The sequence below is a fragment of the Plectropomus leopardus genome, chromosome 3 (assembly GCF_026936395.1).
Source record: "Plectropomus leopardus strain MGB_pleo_1.0 chromosome 3, ASM2693639v1, whole genome shotgun sequence".
Classification (NCBI taxonomy): domain Eukaryota; kingdom Metazoa; phylum Chordata; class Actinopteri; order Perciformes; family Serranidae; genus Plectropomus; species Plectropomus leopardus.
Genome location: NC_142178.1, coordinates 14,240,980 through 14,261,221, shown reverse-complemented (window position 1 = coordinate 14,261,221; position 20,242 = coordinate 14,240,980). Strand labels below are relative to the sequence as shown.

The 20,242-nt window shown below is 38.2% G+C and overlaps 1 protein-coding gene across 10 annotated transcripts in view; it reads right to left on the bottom strand.

Annotated features, from left to right (window-relative positions):
• The window catches only part of LOC121942575 (mitochondrial calcium uptake 3a), a 37,725-nt gene that overhangs the window by 1,692 nt on the left and 15,791 nt on the right, over nucleotides 1-20,242 (bottom strand). The window contains exons 7-15 of one of the 10 annotated variants that reach the window (XM_088075671.1): nucleotides 19,141-19,212; nucleotides 17,823-17,864; nucleotides 13,571-13,666; nucleotides 7,579-7,593; nucleotides 5,025-5,119; nucleotides 4,724-4,895; nucleotides 2,544-2,652; nucleotides 2,243-2,400; nucleotides 512-576 (exon numbers count right to left, since the gene is read on the bottom strand). In XM_088075671.1, the coding sequence (XP_087931797.1) occupies nucleotides 512-576; nucleotides 2,243-2,400; nucleotides 2,544-2,652; nucleotides 4,724-4,895; nucleotides 5,025-5,119; nucleotides 7,579-7,593; nucleotides 13,571-13,666; nucleotides 17,823-17,864; nucleotides 19,141-19,212 (824 nt within the window). Of the gene's footprint in view, nucleotides 1-507; nucleotides 577-2,242; nucleotides 2,401-2,543; nucleotides 2,653-4,723; nucleotides 4,896-5,024; nucleotides 5,120-7,578; nucleotides 7,594-13,570; nucleotides 13,667-17,822; nucleotides 17,865-19,140; nucleotides 19,213-20,242 lie in introns of those variants that run through there. The other 9 variants (XM_088075672.1, XM_088075670.1, XM_088075674.1 and 6 more) reach the window with 9 other exon arrangements.

The window sequence follows — 20,242 nt, the reverse complement described above, 5'->3', positions numbered from 1 at the left end:
TTGGATTAAAGTGTTGAAATGAGCAGTTGAGCTGTCCACACACTCTGGGTTGTCCAAAATTAAAACAATGAGGAACCTGATGTTGCAACTCTGTACAACTACTGACAGACTGTGCAATGTAGTGATCTTGCAAAGTTTACAGGAAGTACAAGTAAATGTAACCGTGACTGGAAAATGTGATGAATAAATCTAGAAATGGTATGCATTTCTTAAGGACAGGACCTCAGCTAGCAACCATTCTTTTTAAATATTCAGAAGATAGCAGGGCATTTTACTATCATGAAGTTGTTACTACCTGACTAAACTCAAATGTACCCATGCCGCTGATGCATTGCAGCTGAGTCAAGACTAAAGTATAACATGAAAGTGAGAGATGTCAGAAGACATACTGTTATTGGTAAAAGTCAAATTCCAGCTAGACAGCTATACAGCTCTTGATGTGAACGATAAAAAGTAAATTAAAACAATAAACATTAACTTAATGGAACTGTCTGTTGGTGGTGGTACTTATCTGCTTGCAAGCTCCCTCTTCAGACAGGATTTAAAAGATGTGGCACGCTCCACAGATTTATAGCCCTGAGAGGTCAGTGAATAGACGTCATGGCAGAGAAAAAGATGGAAGGAGGAAGAAGGGAAAACAGGGAGAGGCGTCAGGGAAGACAAAAGAGAGAGTGGAGGGTTACAGCACAGGTTGGGGTGATGGCAGCACAGACGAGAGTGGCAGAAAAAGAGAATGAGGATGCAGGCAAAGCGAAGAGAGAAAGAGAGAACACTTGTTAATGAGCCAAGACTGTGAGGCCAAGACAGCATCCAGGTCATAAAAATAACTTACATGTCACTGTTGTGAAATGTTAGTGATGTTTGCAGCATATCAGCCAAAGTGTAAGCTTGCAACAGCCTGGCATCTCATGCATGTGTTCTATGCTAAAAGCTCTGAACTGCAATAAAGTTTCACAACACACCACCAGAGGGCAGTATCCCTCCTCGTGAACAACACTATGACATCCCTGGAGGTGATTTCCAGTTCAGTTCAGTTTTTCATCACTTCAAGTAATTCACTGATGTTGTTACCAGCTGTTGTTAAAAGCTGTCACCCTACAGGCCCAAACTTAAAGCCCTGAAAAAAAGCACAACCATGTCAATATTTAGAAGTCTTTACATCCCCGTTTCCATTAAATCTGCTTAGGGCCTTTTATCAGCCTGTAATGAATGCTCTTAATCTAATATTTTATTCAGTTCACTGTAGTCTCTGCAGATGCCAGTAGAGATGTTACTTGTGATATTTAAGTCCTTTTTCTTGTGACTCCATTTTGGCCACATTATTCATTTCCTGTAATTCTGTAATTACTTGAGAACATTTGCAGTGGCAGAGGGGCGACAATAGCGGTTGTTGTTTTAAAACCCCTTACAATGAATGGAAACAGCCTCTTAAACAGCAGGTGGTCTACTCATTATACAGGATATTCATCACTGGGAACATCTTTTGCAAAAGAAACTACAAAATTGCTGCACTCATGCTGGTGGTTTTCCCCATTTACATTATTCGCTACTGTCGACATATATGTGCAAACCTATGACTAGACAGTTCAGCAGAGGTAAAGGAAGCTTGGACTTTTTTAGGGTAAAGATGATTTTTTAACATAAATGAACAGCTCCTGTGTTTCAGTGTTCAGCTGTTCTATTCCAAACAATTCTCAGAATAAAATACAATACTAAAGTATCTGGTGTAATTGTAGCGCTAATTGAATGTGGAAAAAGTATTAACTTTTGCAAACCTGGCCTGAAAGTATGTTTTTTGTTCATACTTCATAAAAACCTTTAACTATGAGTTTCAAGTTACGTGGGAGGTGATTTTATTGGATAATCTTCATTCTTCTATCAGAATAACTTTATATCCTTTTTATATATTACCTTAATATGGAAGATGAACTGTTTTTTCGGTAATTCCTGTATGTTTCACCTTTACTGTAAGTTCATACAGTAAATCTCACTCATCTCCATGTATGACTTCTGCAGCTGACCTTGACCTCTGACCTTCATGTGGATGGAGGTGAATTTCTGTGATGGGATCAATACAATCCTGTCCTTCTTGTTGTGACTGGCTGTGATTTTGTCTCCTTTTAGTCTTTTTCTTTTTGAATATTACTTGGACTACTTATCTATAATTTAAAGGTTGAACAGTTTAAAGCCTAAGAGCTCTTTCTCTCAATCTTTCAGTTTTCCTCACACAAAAGTTCCTCACCCTGGCTCCCCTGTGCAGCCGGTCCTTCATTATTCCGATGAACTCCTTATGGGAGAGCTGGTCATCATGATCCACGTCAAAGATCTTGAAGATGGTGTGAACGAGGTGACGTGTCAGTTTTAGCCCAGTGGCCACGTACACCGCTCTTGCAAACTCATCTGGTGGAAGAGAGAGTTAAAAGCAATTCTGAAAACTTCAACTACTTGTTGAACTCTAAGCCAGAGGGAACAGCATTTCATCTGTGTGTGTAAACAGAGACCCTCGGTGCCTGTTGTCAGAGCTGCCATTGCTCTCTACCTACCTTGTCCAATGGAGCGAGATGCAAAATTGTACATCTGCATGGCGATGGCAAAGTCTTCAAGGTTGTTGAGAAACTGGAAGAACGACCTGAACTCGTCAAAGGTGATTCCCTGAAATACCAGAAAAAAACACGTGAACCAACCAAGAAAATGACTTTAGGAAGAAATGTTGATAAAATATTGATAAAAATGTTGTTTTCTGGAGAAAGAGAAGCTTGAAAATGAGAGAAATGAGTTTTTCAGCACAGGCTGCGATCCAAAAGGACCCTGAGAGACGTGCATCCAGCATCCAATGAGGCAAATTTACTCTTTTTCTGGAAATTTAACAAACCAAAATAAAATAAAAAACCTCCACCTTACTCATACTATCAGTAAATAACTGAGAGATTCGATGAAATAGTCCTATTAATGACAAAAGTCATTAATGACAGGATTGTGTGTGCATGATATGGACAATTACAAACCTTCTTGCAGGGTTTCTTAACTCCAAAGTAGCTGCATACATTAATAATGCTGAAGCCATTCAACAAGTAGCCGTAACCACCCCATGCTCTTTGCTGTGAATCAAGATCAAACTCATAACGGCTAGACCGCTAGATAATCTAGAAATTCAAACAAATAAGGAAATGCAGTCTGCATACACAGATAAATAGATATAAGGCAGCCGTGTTATCCCTCATATGGAGGAAGTAAACAAAGAAGTAAACAGCAGGATAGATTGACAAATTGTAACTGCACAGGCTGTGTATCAAACGAAGCAGAGACAAACCTGCTTCTTCCACCGCATGAAAAGGAAAGAAAGGAGGGACAGAAAAAAAGTTGGGTTGCATACCGTATTTACATGCGGACCAACAGACAGAGAGACAGACAGAGAGACAGACCGATAGATAGATAGATAGATAGATAGATAGATAGATAACATGCTAGCTAAAAGTGCTGTCGTGTGTGTGTGTGTGTGTGTGTGTGTGGTCAAGTGAGACAGTGGAGCGCTGAAGTGTGGAGAGCCACAACAGCCTCGGGGAGAGACAGTGGTGGGAAATTACGGACGCTCTAGATGGCTGGAAGGCGGGAGCACCGACACAGCAGGAAGAAGAAATTAAACAGATAAAAGGTTAGAAAAGGTATCTTGTGTTGTGAGAAAAAAATGATGATTAACCTGAGGTGCATACTACAAAGAGGACCCTTTTAAGTTTGAACTGCTTATCACTTTGACATGTTTATGGGAGCCTTTAATTCCCATTAGGCAGTACAGGTGCCTAGTAAGATGAATGGGGAAACACAGTGGATGGTCATCATTGTTAATATCACTGTCTTTAAAACTACAGCATACATTGTCATGTTCACCTGGAAAGCTTTACAGCTACAGTAGAAGCAGTCATCTATTAAATCTTACATAAAATCTATACAGACCATAGCCCCATCCACAGGAACTATCATTACCTGGGGACCTCGTGTAATTTGGAATCATTGCAAAGGTCATCTGTGATTCTAATCCCGATCATGCAATTCTGCCATGCCCGTAATTTGTTCAGAACAAATTCTATTGAAAATTTTCTACCACATTTTGCCAAACTCAAAGGTCATTTAATAATATGAATCAGTGTCTCTTTCCTTCCTCTTTCCCAGAGGTCCTGCTGGCAATTGTAAATGAAAGTTCTGACATAATTTTGAGTGTAAAATAGTAATCTGAAAAGATGATGATGAAACGTGACACTGTGGCACATTTTCAGGAGTCACACAAATACAGTTCGATTTTCTTAAACCCATATACATATATATTTAAAAAAGAGTGAAAAGAAAATGACTGTGTGCACAATATCTGGGGGGTATGTCAGTTAAATAAAGACATTGCTTATCACATGCAAATGTGCTGCATCACATCAGGTCCCCTCGTAATCCCGTGTGAATAGGGCTCATCGCTCTACCACAGAACTGCAACTTCTGTCACTATTCTCATGTAATGGTTTTCAGTTGTCAGATAAGGATAGATATCTATACATTTCAAATATTATCCAACATTATCTAAACAAGCAGAAACACAAAGACGTTACATTATATTGTACTGACACATCCACGAAAAATGTGAACGTGACCTCATCAAAACAGCTGAAAATATTATTTTCTGTCAATTTGTCTGTGTTCCTGTCTCAATAAAGAACTTCTCACATATTAGATACCGTACCTTCTCATCAGGTATACACTGGCGCACATTGTCCAGGTAGGCACTGATGTTCTCCACGTTGGTGAAGCGAAGCAGGATTTTGGCAAAGTCTTCCTCACTGATGGTGGTCATCCCTTTAGAATAAGTCAGAAACTCAATTTCCAACACCTCTGTTTGAAGGTTATCCATAAACCTAAAAAAAACCAAGGAAGGGAAAGGAGAAGCTTTACCAAAAGAGGCATGTTACTATATTGCAATTTGGTAAAAATTGTTTACAACATGAGCACAAATGTAATGCTGCCATCTATATATTTATTAGTACCTGTAAAAGTCATCAAATGTAAGCTCGGCCTTCCCTTTCTTCCCGAAAAAATGGACCAACAGGGTGGTGTCGATCGTGATACTCTCATCTGCTCGCTATGAATCATCAGAGAGGAAAAGAGCAAAAGAGAGGATCAATGAGTGACTAATCGATAATCAGAAAGCTTTGTGATTGGAGGAGAAGCAGAGGGCAGCAGGACGAGTCCATCATCAATCCAACATGGCAACTGTGCTGCCAGGCCAGCAGGAAGCAGGTTTCTGCTGCACGTGTGCAGAACGAGCGCCAGATGAGCGACAACAAACTGTCAAACAAACAGATCAGCTCTGACAGTCAGCAGCCACCATGACATCAAACATACCAGTCTAGGCAGCAATGGTGTTTAAAGGGAAAGTTCAGATTTTCTGAAGTGGGGTTGTATGGGGTACTTATCCACAGACAGTATGTAACATACAAAAGCAGACTGGAGTCCGACATGGAACCTAAGCAATCTACTGATGTGGATGTCAGCAACAAAACGTATCTCCCCTAAAAAAGTCACACCTATAAATTCAATATCAGTTTTAGTGTACACTATATTGACATTTTTTTTACCACTTTACCTTAATGTGAGACAGTGATTTACAAAGGGAAAATTAAGCAGTAATATCACTCTCTTCAAAGCCAGACTCCATTCAGAAAAAACAGTCATTTAACATATCTGAACACAGGAGTTGCTGGTCAACCACTGCCTCAATCAGTTAGTTTGTTTTTGTCATTGTGTGACTTTGGCATTTAAAGGTTTAGTGTGGATTCACCAAAGTCACACAATAACACACACAAACTATGTGATCGAAGCAGCGGTAGACCAGCAACTCCTGTGTTCAGCAAGCTATAATTGCAGTTTTTTTGTCAGTGGAGCCTGAAGGCTTTGACAAGAGCATATATGGGGAACTGAGGCTGTCTGATGGAAAACTTTAAGTTTTAAAAAATCTCTCAGTACAGCATACATTTAAACTGATAATATTTTATTTTAGGTGGGACATTTTTAAGTGGCTAAATACATTTTGTTTCTGACCCCTCAAAAACATTACATTGCTTAGCTTCAATGTCAGACTCCAGCCTGCTTCTCCAAACTGGGGGCGTGCCGACTGATAACTGCTGTATGTGACACACTGACTATGGATAAGTACCCCGTAAAACCTCATTTAAAAAATCCAAACTACCAGTATGCCTTTAAGTTTAACCTCTTATATGGGATACGTATCAATTTAATACATAACAGACAGATTTACGACAATGCCACCATGATGGCACAATCATACATGGTGGAAACATCTTGCTTTAAAAGCTTTCAGTATGATAGAGAATGTGCAGAACAGGTAAAATGGATGTAAAGGTTTCCATCAATTTTAATTCTAACAGTCAAGATCATCCTTATCACTGCTTTTTGAAAGCAAAGAGAGAAAATAAAATGAGAGGTATGGAGCTATTTTCCTCCATGCTGCCTAGACTGACAATAAGTGTTGCTGCAGCAGTATGAAACACAAACCACAACTGGCCAGGTGAAGACACAGGAAGTGCTCAAAGCAGAACACACAAAGGCACAGTGACACATGAAAAACAGAATCATGCAAATAATCATTAAGCCAGGGCAAGGAGGGAGGGGGATGTGGGTCAGAAAGACCTTAGTAGGAAGAAAGAGAAAAAAAAGTTGACGGAGAGAGGTGAGAGAAAGACATATGAGACATGTGGAAGAACAACGAAGGACGAGACAGACAAAGACATAACACTAAGCTGCCAAACAGACACAGAGACATTAAAGCCGCCACATCCCATGCACTTCTCTGCAAATGCCACACTGAGACACCCAAACAAATCCTCAAATCACAAACAACAGCAGCACAGAAGGAAACCCACAGAAGCCCATATGCAGAGAGTGTGAGTCGATTCCACCTTTTTCCGACAATGTGCGAGAATCACAGTGTCCTACTGGCAACTTTCCATGTTTATTTCTTTTTTTTCACTCTGTTTAAATATTGTTCAATATTAAACCATTCTGACTTTCCTTCTCCGTTTTCAAGTGTGTCTTTTTTAAATTATCCTTTGCAATCCATTCAACAGGCTTTGGGATGCTTGTTGTGTTTTCCTGTGCTATAATCCGCTGCCTAACATTTTCTAAATCTCTAATAAAAACAAGGTGACAAGTACATTTTATGAGCTTTTAATAAAACGGTGCCTGAAGTTTGTATTTCACTGTGTACCAGTGTTTATGCTCCCTAACATTTCATCCCAGAAAAAGGTGACTGTGCTTTGGAGCAGCTCCAGAAAAGACTCAGCCAGCATCAGTGCAGAAAGAGAGGATGTCAAACGCCCATCTGTGTCTCTCTCTCCCTGCCATGCCCCACCCAGCCAACCCCCCCGTCCAATCCACAGCCATGCTGAGGTTTATGTGCACACATAAGATCCTGTGGAATCTCATGTCCTACTAAAGAGGGAGAGCATTAATGCCATTCCCATCATCATCATCATAACATAATTATCATCATCACTACCAGGATGCCATTCGTGGTTCTACCTCAAGAGTAAAATCCTAAAATCCCACGTAGGACAAGAAGAAAATGTCAAACAAGATGGCAAATGTTTACAAAAGGCAAACGACACAGAGTCACATCTTTTAAAGACGTCGTTGTGTTGTTTGTTGTGACATAAAATAAGTATTCATTCGATCAAAAATGAGTAAATGACTGTAGCTGAGGTGCAGCGGGTAATGATGGAGAGAAAACTGATCATTTTGACCTCGGTGAGATCACTTGAGAACCAAGTTAATACTGTTTAGTGTTCATGTTACATTCTAAAGAAATTTCAAACTTAATTTTAGTCGAAATGAAAATTGGGTTGATGATATTTTTTATGTCTAACCAGGTTAGAATTTCATGTTGTGTGGACGTTAATATTATGACACTGAGCAGACTTTGAGTTTTGTTCTCCATACCTTAGGACTAAGGTCCACGTTGGATTTTACTCTACAACACAACTTGAAACCAAAAAAATACCTTTGCATTCGTCATCAGTATTCTACGTCAAATTGATGTAGGCATTAGGTTCTACATACATCCAGACGATAAACACACAGGAGCTGGACAAGAATCATGCAAGAGATGCAAAAGTCTGCACACTAGACTTTGCCCCCATAAATATTTAATTGATTTTCCAATAAGAGAACGTTTTGAGCTTCATGGTCTTTATCAGGCATTAGATGTCTTGAAAGTGAATTTTTCACAACCTAAATTCAAGCAAATATCGATATCTAATAGCCACGGTGGCCAGCTGGGACAGATCAGTGGTTCCCCCTTTTTGTCTTGTAACTCTTAAAAATAACTTTGACTTTTCAGAGAACCGAAGAGATAAAACTGTCAAGAAAGATAAATGACTGAAAAATAAAAAACAATGTTATGGGCAGCAAAATGTTTTGATGTTCTTCTTTCCTCACTTGTTGAAGGTTAGCAAACACTGGGTTTGTAAACTAAAAGCTTCACTGGCAAAAGCCAATATTATAGTCATTCAAAGCAGTTAGCCAAATCACATTATGGAGCTCAGTTTTGGGTACTTATGGACACAGATAAACCCTAGTAATATTCTGATTAATCAAATTCTACACAAAATGCCTTGAAGTAGATCCCTCTGTAATGGCTACAGATTGGTAACTCACTGAATAAAAATGTCTTCTGGGAAACCAACATTAAAAGTAAATCCTCTTTTAAGACCAACAGCACTAGTTTGTCTCCCCGACATTTAGTCTGTTTCTGATTCACCTTGTGGTCTGGTCTTTGAGTCTTTGATTAGATGAAGGGTACCTTCCTTCATCTAAACACAGCCAAACTGAAACAATTACAGACTTATCATTTCAGTGTCTTGTTTTCTGTGTCTCACTTATGATTACGGACAAACAGGACAAGAATATGTTTGCTCTTTTATCTTTTAACTGACACAATACTGATGTCTTTATGACACATGAGCTGTTCATACAACTAGATAGCATCCAGGTGGTGTGTCTCTGCACCTCTTCCCTTCTTTTGCCATTTCCCTCCTATTCTTTCCATAATCTCCGCTTGTTTTGCTCTTCCAGTGATAGAAGACTAATGACAATTGTTTGGTTCATCTTTTGTATATGGATATATGTGATTGAGGAATTCATAATTAATGCTGTTGAGGTGACAAATCAGTTGTCCCCAGGAGGTCTAAATGTTAATAATTAACCGTGAATGCATTATGGGAAATCAGTTAAATCAATTTGATCAATTATGGAGCCAAAGGTGGTCATCTCCATTTTGTGCTATGGACCAACAGTTCTATCTCCCTATATCACTACTAAAGAAATGTCAAAAATGATTGTTAAAACTCTGTTAACTGTTCTTTTTGTGTCCTTTCATGGCAGCAGAACAAACTTTAAGATTGACACTATCGCCTAAAAAGTTATCATGGTTAACTTACATTTGGAGTAATTGTTTCTGAACACCACTAATTAAACTCCTTTGAGCTGTGTTTTTGTTCTCCCGCAACTCCTATGGGAAATATCTGCTTCTTTAGTGGCTAAATGCTCCACTATGTTCACTGTTGAGTTGCTAGGTCTGCTGTTTGTAGCTGGGCAGGTAGTGTTCACTCAGTTTGTCTGAGCTTTTTCACTATCCCCCCCTTTAAACTGTATGTTCAAGATGGAAAGTTGAAGAAAAGGTTTTCGTCACTGCATAGAATTTTTTTGGGTCTCCCTTAATACCAGTGTAAGAAATACTGATGTCAATTTGAACCCCTTTAAGAACTCACAGTATCAGTCTAATGTCGGAGAAGACGTAATGCCAACTGATCATAACAAGCTTATCATTCCTGGAAGTGTGGCAGCACCGGTGTGAGCTCATCATCTCAGTGAAGACGTCATAGTTACCACGCCCACACGGCACGAGCCAACACCTGGTGTATCCACGTGTCTATTTGTCTGTGTGTGTGTGTGTGTGTGTGTGTGTGTGTGTGTGTGAGAGAGCTCAGAGAGACTTTGATCATGAAGCTGAAGGTAAAAACAGTAATTACTGATGTAAACACTAAACAGTCTTCCTCGCCCTCCCTATCTGTGAGTAATACCTTGGAGGAAGAGCTCATTGTCGTTCTTTAGTCAAGTCAGTCAGCCTGTCAGTCAGTCACACCTTCCAGGATAAAAAAAAACAGTGAACCCCCAACTTGTTCTTCTTTCTCCCTGCACCCCCCCCACCTTCACTATCTTCCTTTTTCTTCTCTCTCTTATCACTTATTTCCCTCTTATCCTGCCGCTGCTCTGATTTCCTTTCTCCTCATGCTACCCGTCAGTACCTCCTTCATCTGACAAACAGAGGTGATTCGCTGTTTCCTTCCCTCCCCTCTTCTCAGCCTGTCAGTCAGTCCCTCCTTCTCCAGACAAAAGCAAAGAGGTATAATGGTGACTAATCTGTTGAGTAAACACATCTTTCTCTAAATACAACCTGCTTCTTTCTTTTCGCCTAGATGTGTTTCCCGAACATCTTCTCCCCCCACCCACTTTGTTCCTCCACAATTGTTCTCTCTGCTGACCTGTGTCATCTCCTTTGGGCCTCTCTCACCTGTTTGTTGTCTCTCTGATTTTATCTCTTCTGCTTTTTTTTCCACCCACAGGTTTTCTAATTATCTGATCTGTTGTTCTTCGAGATTTGTAACAATTCAAACATTTTATTTCTTTTTAATTTATCCTTTTTTAAAAAAAATGTGTTCCCATTTCTCATTATTTTGGTTATTTTTTATGTTTTATTCACCAACACTTTTAATGTCCTTGTTTGTCTTCCTTTTATTTTCCTCCCCCTTCATCCTCCCCCCTGTCTGATTTGTCTGTTCTGTCCGTCTGACATCCCGGCAGATGAAAGGCTGCTCGGTGTAAATACAAGGTCAGTCCCATTACCCTCCACTGTCATTATCTCCACCTCAGCTTCCGCTGCCACCACAGCACACAGCCTGTCATTAGTCACTTAGCTCGCTAGCACTGTTAGCTGTTATTAATCATTACCAGCAGCTTCACCTTGTGTCAGACATATCGGGAAGACAATTTGAGCTGAGCACGAACCAGCCAATGCAAAAACTACCATAATGTGAGATTCTGCAGATAGAAAGCATTTTTACATGAGCAAAATATGTTTGATTTTAGTCCAATTTATCTGTTTTCCATAGATTTTTAGCCATGCTATGAGCGGTTGGGGAATAACTATTTACATGTAACTAGTTGAAAGTAATTAAATTACACGTAACTGTAATGAGTTACAGTTACAGGAGAAAATATGTAATAAATTACAGTACTAATCAAAATCTTGGTGATTACAAAGGGGTTACATATGAGAAAAATATTATCAGTAAAAAGTTTTTTTATGTTGAATAAAACATTCTTTACTTTTCTTTACATCTGTTTGCCTGCTTTTGGTATATTTTTGAACAACACAGGTCAGAAAAGCTGTTGAAACTAATTTAGTGCACTTAATTGCCCTGTTTAAAACACCTGCTTGAAAAGTAATCAAAAAGTCATCAAATATAATAAGTTACATTACTTTGATGAAGTAACAAAAATAGTTGTGTAAGTTATTACATTTTTAACAGGATAACTAGTCATCTGTAACCTATTATATGTTAAAAGTAACCTTCCCAACACTGACTATAGGGCCACAGATTTAGAGACGGCAATTTCGGACCGTTGGTTTGTTGGTCCACCACTTTGGTCCAGACTGAAATATCTCAACAACTATCAGATGAATTGTGATTAAAAAATGTTTCATCCAGATATCAATGGTTCCTTGAGGATGAATCCTACCAAATTTGATAACGCCTGATTTTTCCTCTACTACCACCATAAGATTGACAATTCTTTGCTTTTAGTCAAATGTCTGTGCAATTTTTTTGATGGATTGTCATGAAATTTGGTAAAGACATCCATAATCCACAAAATGAACTATAATAACATTAATGATCCCCTTACTTTATATATTTCTACCTATTCTGATCAAAATTCAATTTGTCCAAAACTGATTTATAACTAGATAACTAAAAAACTAATGACATTTGCATTGGCCACAGCTGTAAACACTGTGTTTAGTGCTAATTAGCGAATGTTCTGACATGCAAGATATGTTCAACATTTTACCCACTTAACATAAACATGTTAGCATTATCATTGTTAGCGTGTTAGCATGCTAACATTAAAATTAGCTCAAAGTAGCCTAGGCCTATTGCTACTCCTATTTATAGCATCACAGAGCCACTAGCACAGTTGTAGACTCTTAGTATTGTATTACTAGTAATTCTGTCCAAAATGTTTGATATATAGCATTGGAGATGTCTAGTCTTGGAAGGAGAAGCTTTTGGGGATTGTTAGCGAGTATCAGTATCCTGCTAGCCACAGGTAGCAGAGATGTAGTACATAGTAAATAACAGCAAAAGACCGCTGTACTCAAATTACTTATACATTCTACGTAATGACCAGGGTTTTTGTATGTGCTCTGCAGTCGAACTTCTTATTCAGTTATTATACCAGTGTCATTAAACATGTTGTGGTGTAAACTGAGAATGATTTGACACCAAAGCTACAACACTAGCCACAACACAGCACAGATTACAAGGCACAGATACACATACAAAAGCATAACGAAGAGACCAAATGACAGAAGGCAGGTGAGAAACAGAACAAGTTATCAGAATACGAACATTATTATATCTATCAACTACCATTACTGGATCGATGCTGTCACACCAGTACAACAAATACAAATATTTAGTAATCTACAAGAACAAATATGAAGAAGTTCTTCATATTTGTTCATCAGGAAAGGGTGACAATGAAATGGGGAAGACATTTCAAACATTTGGAGAAGCCTTGAGTTATCCCAAGAAAGAAATATTTTCCCACAACTTCCTCTCAGTTTTAAAACAGACCAGTTTGATGAACATATTGGGTTTAGCGTGAGGAGATCAGAGCTCCTCCAAACAGAAATGATTTTATGAGGGGAAAGGGAATAGAGGAATAACAGTGGTTTCTATACCCTACCCAGATTTGTAAAACAGTGAAGTAAACTAAAAATTATATATAAAATAATAATTGGGAAAGAAAGGAAGAAAGAGAAATGCCGAGTAAATCTTTGTAAATGATCAGTATCATGCAAAACCAGAATAAAAGCATCGGGTTTGTTCACAACTTTATACAACAAGCCAATTTTAGCACACATTTTTGGTCCTTTCTTCTGTTTTAGCCATGAGAAGAATTAATAACATATATATAATTAATAATTAATAACATATAATAACAAGAATCGGTTGAGTAATTAGGCATGTTTGCACCAGATGTCAAGGCCTTCCAAGCTTTTATTTTGAAGGTAAACATTTCTGGTGTTATTCTGGCGTGATGCAGCTACATTATTTTAGTTCTATGGGACTGGTTAGAGGATCAGATTGAACTACAGGGAACTAAAGAGGAGGAGTGAAGGATGAAGAATGTAGGGATGAAGGGACAGAGGACAGATGGGTCTGTGTACCTCCGCCAGGTCAGAAAAGAGGACTTGACTGGCGCTTCGCCTCAGAACGTCCCAGTAACTCCGCGCCACAAACTCCTGACTGTCTTTTTTTAGCACCTGTAGGAGTGGCCAAGCAGGACCAGGGTCAGTTCACCTACAACTCAACCACTTCAGGAAGTTTACTTCAGCTACCAATATTCAGATCTCAGTATATGCAAACAAATATGTGAAGTTGATTTTCTGAAGTTTTTTTTTTTTTTAAATCACGACATTTGAGATATATACATCATATGTTATTCATATCAGGTATTTACTTAGTTACCAGCTTTCAGTCATCACAGCCTCCTGCATTTTCACCAGTTTAACCGTGTTTTAAGTTATCTGTCATTTGCCACTGCTTATCTATCTATCTATCTATCTATCTATCTATCTATCTATCTATCTAATGCTTATTAGGAAAAAATGATAATACAAGTAGATACATTTATTTAAATGTTTGCAATTCATGTTCTGTCACTGATATAAAACTAATATCCATTTTTTATATCTAATTTAATTGTAAATTCAACCCATCCACTGTAATAAAAACTATGCATTAAATCTTATTGTCAAACATAACAGGAGAGGAGGGGACAGATTTAGACAAACACCTGGTTAACAAAACAATGACAGTTATCTATGAGGAACCCGGTAAGACTTTTATATCTAAATCACTAAAGAAGCTACTATTCTTTGCCTTTGTGCTGAATAAACAACGAACACAAGCAAAATTTGTAGGAAAAAAATAAAAATGTTGCATATCTTATTGATATCTGAAGCAAATACACCATTCTTCCACCCAAAAACAAAGTATGTGAAATCAGCCTTGCATCTCTCTGTTCCAAACGACCCCCCCCCCAAAAGAAGAGCTGCGTCTGTTAGAGTGTATTCTGTTTTTACAAAAGACAACCACAGTGCTGAGCTCATGACCACCCACCTTGTCTATCTCTCCAGGGAGAACGCAGCAGCGGCCATTTTAACATGACCCTGCACCGCTCTTAACTTCACAGTGACAATGCAGCTATCCATCACAGCACTGACAGGACAAGGAGTGTCTGTGTGTGCGTGTGTGTGTGTGAGTGAGAAAGAAAGAAAGAACGCTCATAGTCTGAATAGAGAGTGGTGGCTGGAAGCCTACAGTTACTGCTCAGTACACATCGTGCTGACAGTTTAGCTGCACTGTACTTCATCACCATTAGTAAATATTCATTACCACTCAGGATGGGCAGTGGTTGCTACTGTATATTATATTATGTAAATTAGGTGCAAATAAGGACCTTAAAGTTTTTTTCTCTGTACAACACAAGGCTATTGGGTATTCCAGTGTTAAATTCTACGATTATCATGTTGATTTTTCCTTAAATGTGATTAATAAGTAAATCTGCGATGAAGGTTTTCTTTACAGTAATAATCTCGAAGATTTTCATTCAAAAGAATGTCTGTGATGTCACTTTCTATCACCGAACAAGGTGACAGGGTGGTGATTAGGCCCTTGGTTCACTGGTCGAAGTATTCCAATGTCGATGGTGACGTACGCAAAAATAAAGAAAGCTAAATTAAGTAACTGCTAATGCAAACTGAACATTTCCTACTGCTGTAGCTTCACATTAAAATAATTGAAATGTTAAATCATGACTCTTGACTTTGATTGTGAAATAGTCACTGGACATGCAATGCGTTTGTCAGTGAGGTTAGCTAGTATTAGTAGTATTCATCAAATGCGCGTTCACAGAACAAGACAATGGTTATTTTTGGCATTTTTTGACAGCGGATCAGTTTGAAATATTAAAACAAACAATAATGATACAAGAAGGAGTAGCCACGGTGAGCCGTTAAATGAGGAGCAGCAGGCGACAGGCTGCACACCTCCATCTTAGCAAGGTAACTAACTCCTTTCACTGTGCGCTGCTGTGTGCAGAATTATGCTGTGTGTAAAATAACATCACAGTTGCTCACAGAATGATGGAAAAAGGCCAATTATTGCCTGACTTCTGTATCAGCTCTGTGTTGTAGTACTAAACCACATTTTTTGTCACAACCAGTAACCACATATCTCGCCAAATGAACTAGGAATGAAATCTTCGAGATTGGCACTTTAACAGAAATTTAACAAGACAGGTATAAAAAAATCGTTCTCTTGAATGAAAATGTTAAATTTTGTGTCATACCACTCAGCAGACAAATGTTACCTGTTTGCTTTATTTGAGTGTGAATGTGCTCCCATATCAGGAACTTTCTGTCTGTCGCCTAGACTTCCCTCAGAAAAAAATCTCCTCTTCTCTCTGTGTGTTAACAAAAACCCCAACGGGAACACACACTGCCAAACAAACAGCACGTGTCCTGAAACAGTCGAAAACGGACAGTGTCTGATTGTGTTTAGAGCTTTAGAGTGTCTCAAGTCATTCCAAATCACATCACTCTCTTTTTGTAAGAGTTCATCTCGCCTGACCCCTTAAATCTATTACTCCTCTGCTGCCACCCCACTCTCCATTCATCCCAGCTTCTGCCATCATCCCTCGATCAATCACCCAGCTGACCTGACAGATGGACACTCTGTCTTGAAGGAAGTATCTCTCTCTCTATCCTGCTTATTCTTCCCATCCATTCATCCTTTCAAGAAGTCTACTGTGTACATTTTGCTGACAACAGAGGATCAGGTGGACTGGGTCAGGGTTAAGGCTTTTTTAAAGACCTGGTCAGGACACAAAAGTGTGTGACGGTGGCATAAAACAGAGTGCTCTAAGTATCCCAACATAATTGACATTTAAGTGCAGAAAAACCTACCACAGCGACTGTAACATAAAGAGTCCAAACAAAACAGGGGGAATCTTACTGTTTCACCCAGAGTCCCAGCAGGTTATAAAAGAAGCATTGGATTATGAGATTCATTATTTGTAGAATCTGTCAATGAAACTTGCCTATAACATGAACCATTTCATATTCCTAATAATGACTTTTCCCATACCCCCCTCTATCCATTGGCTGTATTCAATTTCTGTACCATATAACTAAACTCTGACAGAGGCAGCATTATAATTCTTGTGTAAATTGTGATATTTAAAAGGTTGAAGTTAAATTTAAGGAACAGTGCAACATTTTCAGAAACACTCTGAATGCCTCCTTGCTAAAATTTAAATAAAAAACTGATACCATTCTTGTTTCTATACAGTAAATATGAAGCTAGAACCAGGTGCTGATTAGCTTAGCATAAAGACTGGAAGCAGTTGGGAAACAGCTAGCCTTGCTCTGTATGAAGTAACAAATCAGAATAAGTTTCGGTGTAGTGGCTTCAGTTGCAGAGTTTTCAGAGTTTTATTTTATTCACTATTATACATCTTTATATTTTAATTAATCTAGTACGCTACCAATATGTATTTGCAATATTAATAATTTCTATTTAAAAAAATGGCACTTGGCATCACTGTATCAATACAATATTGCCACATAAAATAGTAATACTATGCTGAATCAGTTTTTTCGCCCACCCCTATCCACCACCCCACCCTGTTCTCCTTATGCAGACTTTTGCTCTTTATACTAATTCCTTCATTAATGCTAATCAGCGCACTGTTCACATGACTTCGGCCCTTCCCATCACATGGAGTACATCCAAATTTCTGGCTCATGATTACTTTGGTTTCATACAAATTGTGGTGTATTATTTTTCACAGGAGTATGTACAAACTGCGTCTGGTATGGTCTTTATGCTAATCTACCAGACTGCTGGTTATGGCCTTATATTCAATGGACAGATATAACGAAGGTACTGATCTTCTGACCTAACTCTTGGCAAAAAAGTAAATAAGTGTAATTGAAAAATGTTGAACTATTCCTTTAATCATATTTACCAATATTGAGAAATGCAATCTAAGATCAAAATGTTCTGTCCAGTGAAACATTTAAATGCAAAAACGGATAGAAAAAATCTAAAACAATAATGAAACTGATCTGTAATCAGTAGAACACCGAGTTCAGAGGGGGTTATAGATATTCTGCAATATTGTTTGTAAAATATCTGTCCACCATAACTGATTAATCATTTAAAAGTCCCCACTGTGGTTTTATTATTATCTTAATACAATTTACACACTGCCTTCTTTTTCAAATTACACCTTGTAATGTGTAATCTAGCTGACAGAAACAGCTGGCTCTCTGTTAATCCTCACATCCATTTCTTTAACCATCTACAGAAGAGCAGAAAGAAGACTAAGGGGTTACAGTTTTGGATACATACGCTGTTCATGGGGGCAACCTGATATCCATAGAGCTGCATACTCTGACACACAGAGAGAGAGACACGAGGAAGAAAAAGAGGAGGACAGAGCATGCAGTCAGAGAGGAGAGAAGGTAAAAGACATGTTAGTACATGCAGAGAGGCTGCGGATACGCTCTGCAGAAGGATGTGTCGTTTTCAACACATCTGTGATTGTATTTTAGAAGAACACGCACTTTGCATTACAACACTGTGCACTGCGCTTCCAAGAAATGCATTACTTATTGTTTTCTTTAACTAAAATTAAATGTTACTGATAGCACTTCCCGTGAACTGCAAGTTTAACTGGGACAGATTAGCCAGACACCCTATTAATTAATAACATTCTAATTCCCAAAAAATGATATGATATCTGCCCATATTCATATTTTATATTAATACATAACACAAAGCAACACCCTTGATAAGGCTCCCGTAAATTTCTTTTTTTAAAGAATCGTGACAAAGATTTCTAATGCCAGAGCAGCCCATGTAAAAAATAAACTCTCTGTAATGGCATCACTGTTTGTAAATTACCTTTACGAATCTTTACTTGAATGTTGTGATACTTCAAACATATGCTATATGCCAGCAATGACATTCCTGTAAAAATCTAATATTTATCCATTCTGACTGATTCATCATTTGGTTCTAAGTCTGCATGCAGTCTTAATAGATTATTAAGTTTAAACCTACATTTTACAATTATCCATCAAGCCTGCAGATAAAAACCTAAAAAGCAAAATTCAGTGCAGTAAAGCAAACTGTGTTGTTCCAAAAGAAAAAATACACAAATGTTGAAAAGGACAAATTCTGTGTGAGTGTATCCAATTTAACAGTACACAGTGATACCAAATCGTCAAAAACTGTTTCTATAAGGCCGCATGCACTTTTAACATGGTCACATCGAGGGTCTGACTAACTTGCTTAAATACAGATGACAATTAGCTTGGGTGATGATGTATCATTTTTAATGCATCCATATGACACAACATTCATTTTGCACCTTTAGTAACTAGGACGTGTTGCGTCATTCTACACTCATGGATGTATTAAAATGCCATTTTAAGAGGGAAGATACTTTACAATGTTTACTTTTTACTGTTATATGAACCTCCTTTGTCTTTCCAGTTCACCCCACTGATGATAGCAGCTTGACTGAAGTCCATGTCCCTAAGGACTTACAATTGATCGTCATTTCACTGTTTGCTTTGCTAAGGGTAATTACTGAAAGAATTTTACATCTTTACAAATGTACTTCCACAAACGTACCCTGCACCTACGTTACCAACTTTCTTACCAACTGTGCCGACTTTTCAGCATCGCCTCTCCTCCCTTTCTTTTCATTTTTCTTCCGGAAAATCTCCTGAAGCTGTAATGAGAGAAAGAATGAGAACCTCACTAACAACTCAAAGCCAGATTCAAAGCTCCGTTTGAAGCTTAAATGTTTAAATGTACAAACATTCATTGAGTTCACACTCTTTAATGCTCGTCAATGATGGGATTCAAGCACTGGCCTTTTGACAGCATGATCAAGAGAGTTTTGGTTTTCTAGTTTGGCTTTAGAAGGGACTACTGGTCACATAGATTAAAGGGTAAATCAATGCTCAAACACAATGGGCAGAAAACTGCAGCTGAATTAGTATTCATAGGTCTTCCTTATTTAGAGAGTAAGCGCTGATTGCTTTGTATTTTGCTTTCAATTTACTGGTCCAGGAAAACATCAGCTGTTTTATAGTTTTAACATTAAACAATTTTATATCTAAAATTTTAATCATCAATTTTAATTAATAATGAAAATGGTTACCTACATCACTAAACCAAGCACCGTAGGATCAACTACAGAGGAATATCTTCAGGAATATTTTAAGACTTGTGTTGACAAAGGTGCCATTGCTCATTTACTTTAAATAATATTATCTTAATTTGACTACATATTTGTCTGAATTCAAGACAGCTAAAAAATCGGAACCTATCGCCAAACCCTTAATATGGGAATGTTTTTTTTCCCCTGTCCCACACCTGCACAGTCCCACAGGATCTTCAACCATTACCACCCACACCCACTGATATATCATCGCTTTCCCAACAGCCTCCACAGGGATTCTGATCACTTCCTGCCCGAAGCAGCGTTTTCTATTTAAAATCTGTTGGTCTTAATCCACAGGGAAAGTGAGACACATGTAGCCCTTACAGATTTTTAATCTACAGAAATGGTAATACAGTTAGGCTACTCAGATGTTTTATATGCTGTCTTTAAAATAAGTAAACTATAAGTCAGCTTTAAATGTGACAAAAAGCAGCTTAAGGCAGTGGAGGATTAAGGTACACACAAACATGAATTCTACATCCCTGTTTCACATATTTAACATTTCACATTGATCTTCATATTTTTTAATATC